This window comes from Opisthocomus hoazin, chromosome 19, assembly GCF_030867145.1.
Source record: "Opisthocomus hoazin isolate bOpiHoa1 chromosome 19, bOpiHoa1.hap1, whole genome shotgun sequence".
Lineage (NCBI taxonomy): Eukaryota > Metazoa > Chordata > Aves > Opisthocomiformes > Opisthocomidae > Opisthocomus > Opisthocomus hoazin.
In genome coordinates this window covers 13119543-13132071 of record NC_134432.1, presented here as the reverse complement: position 1 = coordinate 13132071, position 12529 = coordinate 13119543, and the positions used below count along the sequence as shown (strand labels likewise).

General features: G+C 40.7%; 1 protein-coding gene across 1 annotated transcript in view; it reads left to right on the top strand.

Moving 5' to 3' along the window:
- Positions 1 to 1816: 1816 nt before the first annotated feature.
- The window catches only part of MED27 (mediator complex subunit 27), a 98408-nt gene continuing 87695 nt past the window's right edge, over positions 1817 to 12529 (top strand). The window contains exons 1-2 of the mRNA XM_075439607.1: positions 1817 to 2032; positions 4624 to 4768. Of these exons, the coding sequence (XP_075295722.1) occupies positions 1827 to 2032; positions 4624 to 4768 (351 nt within the window). The 5' untranslated portion in view covers positions 1817 to 1826. The remainder of the gene's footprint in view (positions 2033 to 4623; positions 4769 to 12529) is intronic.

Genomic DNA, 12529 nt, shown 5'->3' with positions numbered 1-12529 from the left:
CTTGCAGTTGGGCACTGCAATGACAGGGATCTTGGAGACAGTTAAAATAAATGTGATATTAACTGCTGAAAATATGGTTTAAAATAATAAATCTTACACCAGAGGGGAAGAAATGGAAAAGAATCACCCATTTCCAAGGGATAACAAATAAAACACGTTACAGACATCTGCAATGTGCACCCAGAGTCTGAACTTTGCAGTGAGAGGAAAAAAGAATAATGCCATGAAGGAATGATCTTTCAGCCTACAAGTATTCCCTTATAATAACCCAGTACCTCCTTGACCAATCTATTATAGTCCAAAGAAAGGTATTTTATGTCTAACATAACTAATATTATAGATCCATAAAGAGTTTAAGTTGCCAGTCTGGCTGAGCTGGTCCTGTCCTTTCTGCCTCTGGCTGCTATTCTTTGATTCAGTGCTTCTTTACATAAAGAACTATTCCTAGCTTGTTCATATTTGGCTTACTAAGTGTGCTCAGTCCATTGCTGATTCTTTGCAGTACACCATTATGTATTTCACTGTTTACGTAGGCTGAACTACACTGCTTCAGACTGTATTTCTTCCAGGTTTGCTTTACCTCTGTGCTGAGATACAACAGCATTACTAAGCTCAAGAGAAGCAGAACCGCAGCCTTTTCATTTTCTCATTCTTCATGTTAAGTAACAGGGTTTCACTTACCAATACCTTGCATATTGTCTTGAGAATGTTTAATTGATCGGACGCAATTTTCAGAATCCGTTGCATGATAGACAGGAAAGTGCCACTGAGTGGAGGGCAAAGGCTTGCTTTGCTCAGCCAGTGGCACGTCTGCGGATCCTTGTCGTATTCATTTCCATTTTATGTATAAAAAAAAGCTGACTAAAGGATCTGTGGGGATTGGGCTTATTGAATTTCATTAATACCTTTATGAAAGAGGTTGTTATTTACCTTAGGAGCTGAGAAAACACAAAACCTAGCCCAGTGTCGCAATTTACTCTGTGTGGAGTGACTCCTGGCCTGTGCAGCACTTCGTTTATTCTAGCTCTGTTTATTTTAGCTGCACTCTAAGGGTGAAAAGAGCTGGCGATGGCAGCAGAAACATAAGCAGCTCCTCCAAAATGCAACGGGTACCACTGAGTGCTACCATGTTGGACTTCGCAGACGTTCGGCGATGAATGCCGGGCCCTCATCCCGTTGGTTTCGGCAGCGATCCCAACCAAGCCATGAACCGTAACGTGGGGCCCAACCTTCAAACCTGAGTGGGGTCCAGCCGTGAGCGTAAGGCTTACAGAAGCCATCGCGGCTGCTTCAAGCTCCACGCGGTTGCAGCAGGACAGGGGCCCTGGATTCCTGTGTTAAATAGTTTTATTTCTGGCTCTGTGTCTGGAAAAACCCATATAAAGCATCCAGAGGAGGGAATACACCCCGCATTATGAGCAGAGAATGATGCACAGCACGGGAAAATAGAAGAAAAGGGGACATTTGAGTGTTAAAAATTAGCCTGAGGAAGGAGAGGCATTTGAGCGATGCACAGGCAGCGCTCTCGCGCTGGGGCCGGGCAGACATCTCCTCAGCCGCTCCTGTCACAGGCGGTGGGCACGGACCCGCCTGCGCTGGAGAAATCCCTGAGGTTAGAAAAAAGAGGATAAAAGGCTTAGGAGTGACCCTCCGTGCCGGCCAGCTGCCCCCGGCCCGGGGCAGCCTCTCAGCGCCGCGCCGCTCCCCGCCGTCCGCCTCCGCCCGCCTCGGCGCCCGGACTACATTTCCCAGCCTGCCCCGCGCCGCCGCGGCCTCGCCGCGCTCCTCAGGGCGCGCCGGGGAGAGGCCGGGCCCAGCCGGCCAAGATGGCGGAGGGGGTGCTGAGCCCCGGGGTGAACCTGGAGGCCTTCTCTCAGGCCATCGCCGCTATCCAGGCGCTCCGCTCCAGCGTGACGCGGGTCTTCGACTGCCTGAAGGATGGGATGCGGAACAAGGAGACCCTGGAGGGCCGCGAGAAGGGCTTTGTGGCCGCCTTCCAGGAGAGCCTGCACTCCGTCAGCCGCGACCTGGGGTGAGCAGCCGGCCCTGCGGGGATTTCCCCCCGCGTCGGTGGGCCGCCGGGCCCCCGGCCCCCGGTGGCGGCACGAGAGGGAGAGGGAGAGGGCTCCCGGGGTCCCCCGGGCCTGGCCCCTTGCAGGCGCCTGGCGGGGCCGTGTCCACTCCCGGAGAAAGTTTCAGGCGAATAAATGGGAAGAGGCTCCGGTTTATTCCTTCCAACACGGAGCGTGTTCCCCCTCCGCGGTGTTTCGTTCCAGAGTCTCCAGAGGGATGAGTGCTGCTCGCAATATTTGCCTCATTTTTGTTCTTGCTTTGCTTTATAAAAGGAGCTGTCGGTGGGATTGCGTTGGCGAGGTGAATGCTTGTGCTTGCAGGGAGATTTTTCTTGTGGTTTTTGAAGCTTTTTGTTTAAAAAAACAAAACATTTTTTGGGGCTCTGGCTATTCAGTAGCATCCAAGCCGTTCAAGAATGACCATTTTATTACCAAAACTTGTCAGCCTGGGAAGTTACTATGTGTAAACAGGGTTGTTTAGTAAAAGCTGGCGTGTTTCACGCCAACAGAGCCGAGACTGGTGAGCCTGATGGTCTGTGTGGGTCCTGCCAGAGCCCGCCTGGGTTTGGCCCTGGCCTCGTGGGAGCCAGCAGCGAGATGTCCGGGGCAGGGCAGGCGCGTAACCACACTGTCCCAGCACGTCTGCTGGCCTCCAGAGATCCAGAGTTCAGGGCCTTCTGAATGAGAAGCTGTTTCGTGCTGGCTAACAGGCCTTGCTGAGTTTTAGTTTGTTCCAGTCATGGTAGTATAATTTGTTACCTGCTTTTTTGCTTCTGTTGGGAAAGGGAGTAGATAATAATTCTTACAAATTACGTTGTACACAGCTTTATAGCTTCTGTTGTACACCTTTGGTTTTTATTGTCTTGAAGTTGAGGCAGCTTCATGGTTCCCGACATGGAAGCCGTGCCATTCTTTGGTTATGCTTCTTGTCTTGCTTGGTAGCTTTTTAAAGAATTATCTCGTATAACCCTGAACTCTTGTTCCCAAACAATAGTAGATAGCAGTTGGCTCTGCCCTATCTTGTCCTGTGTGTAGTATTTTTGCACTCCTCTACCTTGCAGTTCATGATCTAGTATTTCAGTGCTGTGAAGTTCTTGTGTAGTTCTTTGCAGTCAGTCCCTGGCCTTACTACCTTACCTGAGAGTCACTTTGTCGTCGAACTTCACCAGTTCCTTTTTCGCCATCTTTTCCACAGCACTAGTGGATAGGCTTATCAGTGCTTTGGTGACCATTTCCTTCCTGATTCCTTGCAAGGTAACTTTTAAAAATATTTTAAAAAGTTTTTTGTCTTTTTTGAAACATAACTGCCCCAAAATATTGTATAGCATCTAAGTGTTACATATTCTGTTATGAGTTTAGGAAGCACAAATTTGAAGTAGCAAGGGACTGCTCCAGGGTGTGTTGAAGTTAATGATCTGAGTGGACTTTGACTCACATCGTGGAAGTATTGACTGGGATCCCTTTGCAACAAATCCTTGGTTAATATGTCTGTTCACATTTATTTTGTTGTGTTCTTTTGTCAAGAAATATTAAGCGCGTTCATGAGCGTTCACAGCACCAGAGGCCTAGAAAGAATGTAGGCCATGGAAACTTGAAGGAATGATGATTAGTAAAAAAGAATTTAGTGGTAGTGAAGTGTGGAATTCTCTGAACTGTCAGTTCCCTGATTGTTGGCGTTGATTTTCATAACCTTCATTAAATGCAAATTGAGATATCTGGGATTTTTCTTTACAGTCACTCTTTGAAGGGTCTGAATCCTGCTTTTAATTCAGTGGAAGTTCTGAAGTTCAGAGTAGGATGTAACATTCAGAAGTCAAAAGGGAAGGCACCTGATTAGTCATGTCACTTGAAAAAGTGCATTTTGGATCTGTGCAAAGTAGGCAGTCTTTCTTCTACAGTTGATTAATGCAAGTTTTAAAAATTACTTAACTTTTGTTATTACTAAATGTGGTGTTTGTCAAATGACGTATGAAGCAATAATAGATCATTTCACAGTGAGGGTTTTTTTTTTTGTACTTACTGTGCTTTAGCTGAGTATTTTATGCACGTCTACAAAAGTACAAATTGCTCATGGAAATCAGAAGATGCTTCCTTGTGAGGACAATGTTAATTTCTAGTTCTTGAATGAAATGGTGAGACGTGCCTGCTTGATGGTTAAAAAAGTACTTCTAGTATTGCAAGCAATGCTGAAGTCAGAATTTTGTAGTTTCTGAGAGTATTTGTTGCTCAGATGATGTCCTGCATTTTGGAAGTGCTTATGAACATGACCCACCATAGTTTAACTCTTTCCAGGATTCCTTACAAAGACTCTTGGCTTGCACTTTCTCTCCTAAGAAGCACTGAGCTTAATGACGTAACAGACCACTTTAAATTGTTTGGATAATGAGAGTAACTATGTGTTCTATCGAATTGGGGAGGTATTTAAAACTCACTTAGATATTAAAATAGAGCATGGTTGCTGCAGGAGGACTGTACATCTCGGATATCTGTATCTGTGGATCTGACTTTAAACATGCCTTTTTTTTTTTTTTTTTTTTTTTTTTTTTTTTAGTGAACTGGAGCGTCTCAGCAACCTGGTTGGTAAACCGTCAGAGAACCACCCCCTGCACAATAGTGGGCTGTTGAGCCTAGATCCTGTTCAGGACAAAACACCTCTTTACAGCCAACTTCTTCAAGCCTACAAATGGTCGAATAAGGTAACAGAATACAGATTGCATATATTGCATTGAATTTTAAGTAATGTTTAAAAAAAAAAAAAAGGCAGATAGTGTTTAAAAAATTAGTTGGTTTTGTTGAAAGAAACTTCTTTCTCATGAACATAATTCAGTTCCATAAACATGTATGCTGAACAGATCTAGAGGCAGAAGTTTGTTAGATATCTTTCCTTCTCTGCTCTGAATGTATTCTACTTGTGGGTCAAAAGCATTCCTCTCCTCACATCTGATTTTATTAAATAAGTGAACATTGCATTATTGCAATTATTAGTGGTGTCTGAGCACCGTGTTTCAGATTGCCAGTTCCCATCCTGAATTTTCTGAGTATGTTTATTACTTTTTATAGAAATGTTTAAATGAATGCGTATTTAAAAGCTTTCTTAAAATTGTTTTTGAAATACTAGCGAGCTGTTACAAAATGTAAAAGGTGGATTCATATCTGTTACGATAATTCTTACTAGTGAGCGATTCCAGACTTCTAGCTTTTAACAACCTTATACAAGACAGCAAGAGTAAGCAAGAATAATAAATCTGAAAGTATTTAGGGCATTAAAAGAAACGGTTCTACTTTAAATTATTTATTGTGATACATGAGCAAGGAAGACTTTCAGACTACACAAGTACTTCATAGGCAAATTCGTGTTATACATTGAGCAAACCAATCTATTATTATTCAGATTTGAAATAGAATACTACAGTAATGTTTGTATGAACATCACAATAATGTTTGTACAGCCACTTTTCAGAATACAAATATGTGTTAATGTCTTCTAAAGTCAGTAGAATTCAGCACTGATACAAATTTGGAGTGGTTGGAAAATGGGGGACAGGAAGGATTTTTAGGTAGGAATTTTTTAACTGAGAAAACGTTTCTTGCTGTTAGCAGCAGATTACTGGCACTGAAGAAAAAATAATTCATTTGCTACTTTCAGAAAAAAGTGATACCATCTAGCATTTATACATGAAAACTTCATAGAATCATAGAAAGTTTTGGGTTGGAAGGGACCCCTAGAGGTCATCTAGTCCAACCCCCCTCGCAGCGAGCAGGGACACCACTAACTAGATCAGGTTGCTCAGAGCCCTGTCCAACCTGGTCTTGAATGTTTCCAGGGATGGGGCCTCCACTACCTCTCTGGGCAACCCGTTCCAGTGTTTTACCACCCATTTAACTTGTAATGCAGTTAAGTCTTCAGTGATTTAATTACTTCTTTAGGTCATTATCAGAGTAAACTGTTGATAATGAAATAGCTTTGGCAGAGTTTTTCTAATGGAGTATTTTATTAGAGTGTTATGGAGCTTTGAAGAGCAGTTCTTTGTAATACTGGATTTTGATTTCAGAAGGCAGAAAGTTTTAGCATCCTGTGCACTCATATACACAGTTAAATGTTCCAGGAGAAAACCAGTATTCTTTTTCTTTTATCCCCGTTGTCATTGACTTTTGTTTTACAGCTAAAATAGAAGATACTGTGTAAGTTGTATTTAAATAGCTACTTTCTACAGAATGGTTCTTCTGAACTTTGCTGGCATCGTTTCTAGGGTTTGTAATAGCCAGCAGGCGTGGATAGGTTGCCCCTGTTTCTAACAGCAGATGTGTTGCCTGTGTGAGGGTATTAGTTGCTGGATTTACTATTAGCAGCGGATGCTTGTGTACGTTGCTGCCTAATTCTTCATTGCCAGATATGCTTCCTGAATAAGTGTTATTTCATTACATCTTTTGGCCGCCTTCTGTTCTTATTATGTGTGTTTGGTGTTTTCTGTTGCTTTGAAGGGAGGATTTAGATGTGGTGATGTGTCAATACAGTTTATGTCTGTCTGCATTTAATTTTTAATTTGTGACCCCTTCGTGGCTTGCTTGCTTGTGTTTTTGGTGAGCTCAGATAAGGGCATTTTCCTTTCTCTTTGATGTTCATGTGTTACTGATGGCATGAATAGCCACATGGCTGCAAGGGGAGGATAAGTGGAGTAGAGTTTCAGGGCTATGGAGGATTCCAAAATGACATTCATGAAATGTAGGGAAAATGAACACACAGGCTTTGTGTCGTGCGTTTGAATGCGTGCTGTTTATTGTTAAAACATGGGAAGGCTGGTAGTGCTAGCTTGTAGGACAATAATAAGTAAGGTCGGTAGTAGTAACTGGGCTATCTCATAAGGAATAAATTAATGTCCAGTATATCTAAGTACTAAACACTTAAAAGTATTCAGCAAAGCCTTTTTTTTTTAAATTATATTTGTATCTAAAATTGAAAGAACAGCTAGAGGCATGAAATTGTAATTTTTAAACCTAGAATACCAAAAACCCAAAACAAAAAACCTCCCAGCATTTCAAAAGTTATCCTGTCTGTTTGGCTAAAAGCTGAGATTTTAGTTAGTCCACTTATGTCAGTATTTCTGCTTTGGAAATGATAGTCTTGGCCAGTTTTTGGAGAATATAGTGACAGTAACCTTCCAAATACCATAAACCACATCAAGCTCATCAAAGCATAGTACTACCAACTTGATTCTTTTTTTACTGTACGAATGTAAATAAAACTTAAGCAGTTTTGTAAATCTGAGGACGAATCATATCTACCTATCTGACTCTTACTATTTTTTAGCAAAATTTGTTGCACGAGTAATAGCTTGTTTAGTTTCGTATTCTTAGATTTCAGCTGTGGCTGTATTAAACATCATGGCTTGTGGTTCATGAGATAGCGGACATTAGAACAGTTATTTCTCTTGATCTGCAGCCATGTTTTGATGCTGGGTGAAGCAAGTACCCAATTTTGATCTGGTCTTGGATACACGAACAAGGTTTTTGGGTTAAGTGCCAGTGTTGGATGGGAAGTGTAGTGAAGATCATACTCACAGGCATAAACAGAAAATTTTGTCCAGGATGTGAATGTTAACATAGGCGATTAGACTTACCTGACACTTCTCAACTTGTTTTATTTACCATATTTAAAATGTGTAGCTGTGTCTGGTTATGTATCGTGAGGAGACTCACTTTTAGGTGCAGATTTACTGACATAACTCTTGCCTTTGCACAGTAGAGATTAATTGTATTTAATTGTGATTTTGGAGGTACTTGCCCCAAACCTGATTTTACTACCCCTGTGAGTCTCAACACTGGTTTCTCTGTTTCTGAGTACCTTACGTTTGTCTGCTCCAGGGGTACAGAAAAGTACAATGGGAAAGTTAAAACTTTTCTTACAGAGGTGTGTCATCTTGGCAGCGCTTGCTATTTATTAGCACCTGCTATCCTGATATTTACTTGCTGTAGTTTACCCAATAGTTTTGCAGATGGTTAAGTTGTCCGTATAATGGAAGCAGCTGTTTGGGAACACAACAGCTTCTCAAATGCATTAATTACATACACATGCAGCTGTACAGGAACTTACTTTTCCAGGTGTTTAACAGAGCTCACAAGTTGTAGCTGAAAAACACAGGATGTTTAAGTTGACCAAAGTTGAAGTTGTTCTTATTGCAACCAAGAGCTAAATGGTTTTTCTGCTTTGCTTTAGCTTCTTTTGTGTTAGTAGAAATCATACAAGTAAATTACTTTGACTATGGCATGCATGGAGTAGCCACGAACAGTATTTAGGTCTACTTGGTAAATTTTTTTCCCTCTCCTCTTCAATTTTATTTAAGAAAAGAGGTTTTCTTCATTACAATTGAAGTGCTGTTTCCCAGAAGAATCTATATGTGCCCTCTAATGTAATACTGAAGATACAATATTAGATAAGACAGAAAAGAGCTATCATTCTGTATGGGTAATGCAGATGAAGTATTATAGGTAAGTTAGGACATTTGCAGAAATCAGTAGTGGTTTTTTATTTTAATGTGGACTGTCTCTGTCTAGTAATTGTAGCTGATTTCTGATTTTAGTAATTATGTACATCTCAGCTGTTGAAGTTTTTGTAATATGATTGTTGTGTCTGAGTAGCTGGAATCTTAAGATGACAGTAGCAGTCAGAAGGATTTCTTTTTTGTATGTGCATGGCCTGATACTACTTGGAACAGTCAGGACTGGGTCTGCAGGGTGCTGCTGCCTTACCTCTCGTTACCAGGTGCTTGCTGCTGGCATTATATTGGAATTCGTGGGAGACTACCACAGGGGAGAATGCATTTGCTCTAAGTTTACATGAAAGGAGTTGTTAAAAGTCATTCTCTAAGTTAGACTGAAATACTGATGAAGTTTTGATTTTTAAAAGAAGATGTGACCTCAATTTGTGACAGAGCACTGGAATAACTCACTTCAATTGCTCTTCAGGACATTTCCATAGCAAATGTCCCTACACTGGCCTGCCTTGTTCCTGGGTGCTTTTGACAGTAGAGGAGACCAGGATCTTGTAAATAAGAGCATCATTTACTAAGCAACTGCGTGTTTCTTGAAATTTGTTCTCAATAGTGGGTGACAAAGGGGTTTTGTGGGGGGAAAATAGTTGTTGATTATGTGATTAAACCAGTATTATATACTTATCTATATATGAAATGTTGAATAAAGCTTATGATGGTGTGGTTGGCTGATCCAGCTACAGTAATGCTGCCAGTCGGGGTAGGTGCAGGTTTTTGGAATCCGGGAGTTTGAACTCATTCTTTGAGTGGTATGAACTTTTGTTTTCCATCTGCTGCTCTAATGAGGTTATTTGTTGCCTGTAGTGTGTATTTGTTCATCCTCTTTGCCCTTGGCAAAGCGTTTGTATGCCCTCGCCCTGTGCATGCCTGAGGCAGTGTCGGTGAAGGTGTTTCCATTGGCTTCAGCAGAACAGAAAATACACAGCGTATTATATGTCCACTGAGCAAGGCAAATGCTTTTTTAGGGCAAGGTTCCCCTCTCCTGATGGGATGCTGTCAAGTAGTTCATGCCCAACATTTGAACTTTAATTGCTAGTAAAGATTTTTTGCTTATTTGCTTCTGTTTATTTGAAGAGTATATGCAGATGGATCAACTACCAAACAAACACTACAGAATGACTATTTCTACCACACTTAAAAAACACTGAGTTTGTTGGATAGCAGCAAACAGTCTTCCCTGAGCTGCTGAGTGATAGCAGTATTAGCAGAACTTACTTGGCCAAGTGAAAATACTGTCTTCTAGAAGTCATCTTTCCTTCCCCCTGCTCCTTGCAATAGAGTTTTGTTTTCAGACTGTCAAATAATATTATTAACATCAACAGAAGCAGCAGAAATTTAGAATGATTGTAGTCTTGAACAGGTGATGTTATTTTAAATTTTTTTATTGAGTTTAACTTCACTGAAGTGCAGTGTTGTACGCTCTACTCTTTTTAGAGTTGCACTTGTCGGTTTGCTGTGTTCCGATTCCAATGCTTCCATAGTATGAACCTGTGTGGGTAGGCGTATGTGAGTGGTGGTGATACTGTTTTGCCATCGTGAGATGATACTTAAAAAACCCGTGATAACCCCGTGTTTGGGAAGGCTGTTACCTACCACTTCAAGCAGAAAGCAAAAAATTAACTTTTCTGATTTGGTGAGTCTCTGGGTGAGTAGGATTTAGATAAAGTTATTTAATTTCCTCATCTGTGAAAAGATCGTTATGGCAACTTGCATAAACTTTGCAGTGTCAGTGTATTATAAATATTCCAAGTGAACAAAACTGAACAAGAGTTGTCATAAATTTATTTAAAAGTAATATGCTGGCAGATACAAAATGACAAAAATTACTGTTGATCTACATGTTGAAATACAGTAAAAAATATTTGGATTTAAATTTGTTACTTCATAGCTTCCTCTTGTATTTACATAAATCTAAAATCGAACTGTTGAGATAATTACTATTAAGGAGTTGAAATGATTTTCTGTCACATGACAGAAGAGAAAAGGAATATATAGTTTTTGTTTATTAAATTATTTTGATGTTGTCCCTGATAAATTATTTGTATAAATTGTGTTTGTTGTAGGTCTCAAAAGAAGAAATCAATAGAGCCTGTAGAGAAAGTCCAGACTTGTTATGACTGCCCTTGGTAGCTTAGTATTGATTAGACACGAATATTGAGTTTAATGACAATAAATGACACTAAATGTTAACCATAAAAGTAGAGGAACACTGTTGAATTTACTTCTTTTTTTTTTTGTTCAACTTGATTCTAAAACAAAGTGTTCATTCCAAGGAACATTAATTTTAAATTCTGGATACACTGAAACATTTTGAATTTAATGTAGTTTTACAGTAGCATGGACAATGTAACTGAATTATTATGTTGGCAGTTCTTTGGAAGTTCAGGCAGATGGCCAAGATTTTGTCCTTTCAGGACTTTTTTCTGCAAAAATGCAGTGTTATGATATTGTGACATACTGTTGCGTGGAGATCCAGCTTATTCTGCTGAGGTTTCATCCACCCAAACTGGGAAACATTCTCTTTTCAGGTCTACTGTAGTATCAGTGACAGACATGTGGAGTTGAGGAAAACTATATCATGGTAACTGGATCTCTGCTTGCCCAGTGCTTCTGGAGGTTGCTTTTGCAGATCCCCTGTGCTTGCTGGGGTAAGAGCAGGAAGGTTAGAGGTGCAGCTTGAGATACTGGTATTCTCAGTGAGCAGGAGCTCTGGAGAAGTTACTTAAAGAAAAGGTTTGAGGTGACCAAAATCCCTTGGTTTGCTCACAGAAGGGAACAAATGAAAAAATAAAACAAGGTTTTAATTGAAGCAAAATGACAGGTCTCTACAAGGATATCTCTGTTGCACTGTGAAGAGCACATTTTAATCTGCATTGTACAAGCAGAATCAGTGCTTCATAGAGAGAGCCGGAGTGAAAGGTGCTTAGGGATTACCGGCTGTGGACTCCTTTCCTGTGCAGATAAGCATGGGAGTTTGTATTCCTGTCACTGGAGAAATGAATGATATGCGAACTGGTGTTTTCTTGTACACGGGGCACAAAGCAGGAGCTGGGCCACTTGGATTCTATTCTTGCTTTTCTTATTAATTGTTGTTGTAACCTTGAACAGGATGCATGATTTTTGTGTCTCATTTTTCTTCCAGATAAAATAGGATAATAAAACTTAACCTACTTCTTGGGAGAGTTTCTAGTCTAAATGTGTCTCAAGTGCATTGGGTTCTTTGGACAGAAATGCTTTGTAGATGCCAAGTATTATACAGTTGGTGACTAATATTGTTTGCATGGCAGTCTGGAAAAATGCCCTTTATGGGCTTTTAATTTTGTGAAAAATTTAGGCAAATGTTTTGGTGAAATGCCCTTGCTGTTCAGAATTATATTAATTTTTTTTTTTTTTTTTTTCTTAAATATGACTAGGAAACAGGTGGCTACCTCTTTGCCTCCAACTGCCGTAGTTACTAGTTATTGCTCAGTTGTCTGCCTGGAGAATATTGACTTTCATTATTGCAGGTTTGATTTTAGTGACCAGCAATGGCAGGGGTGGCAAATTCAGGTAGTGTGCAAATTATCCTTGCCGTTACAGTGCTGGGGGGAAAAAAGCCCCTGGAAAAACTATGAGGAGGAAAAAAAGTGCTTGTGCCAAAGTAGGGGGAGGGGGCAGGAATTGCAGTAGTCTACGTATACTTTACTGGAGAAGGAAAATGGTGGGACAGTAAGTTTTTCTGAGGGTCTCTGAGCAATGCAGTGATAGTTTAAAAAAAAAAAAGTGAATATGGTGAGAGGGGAAAATAGTGAAAGCCATAATGAAAATGGAGAAGCTCATAATAATAGCAACAGTAAAAGTAAGGGCAGAATCACCAGCTACTGTGTGTTGTATAGGTTTTATTCTCCTTCGAGATCCTGCCTAAAGCAG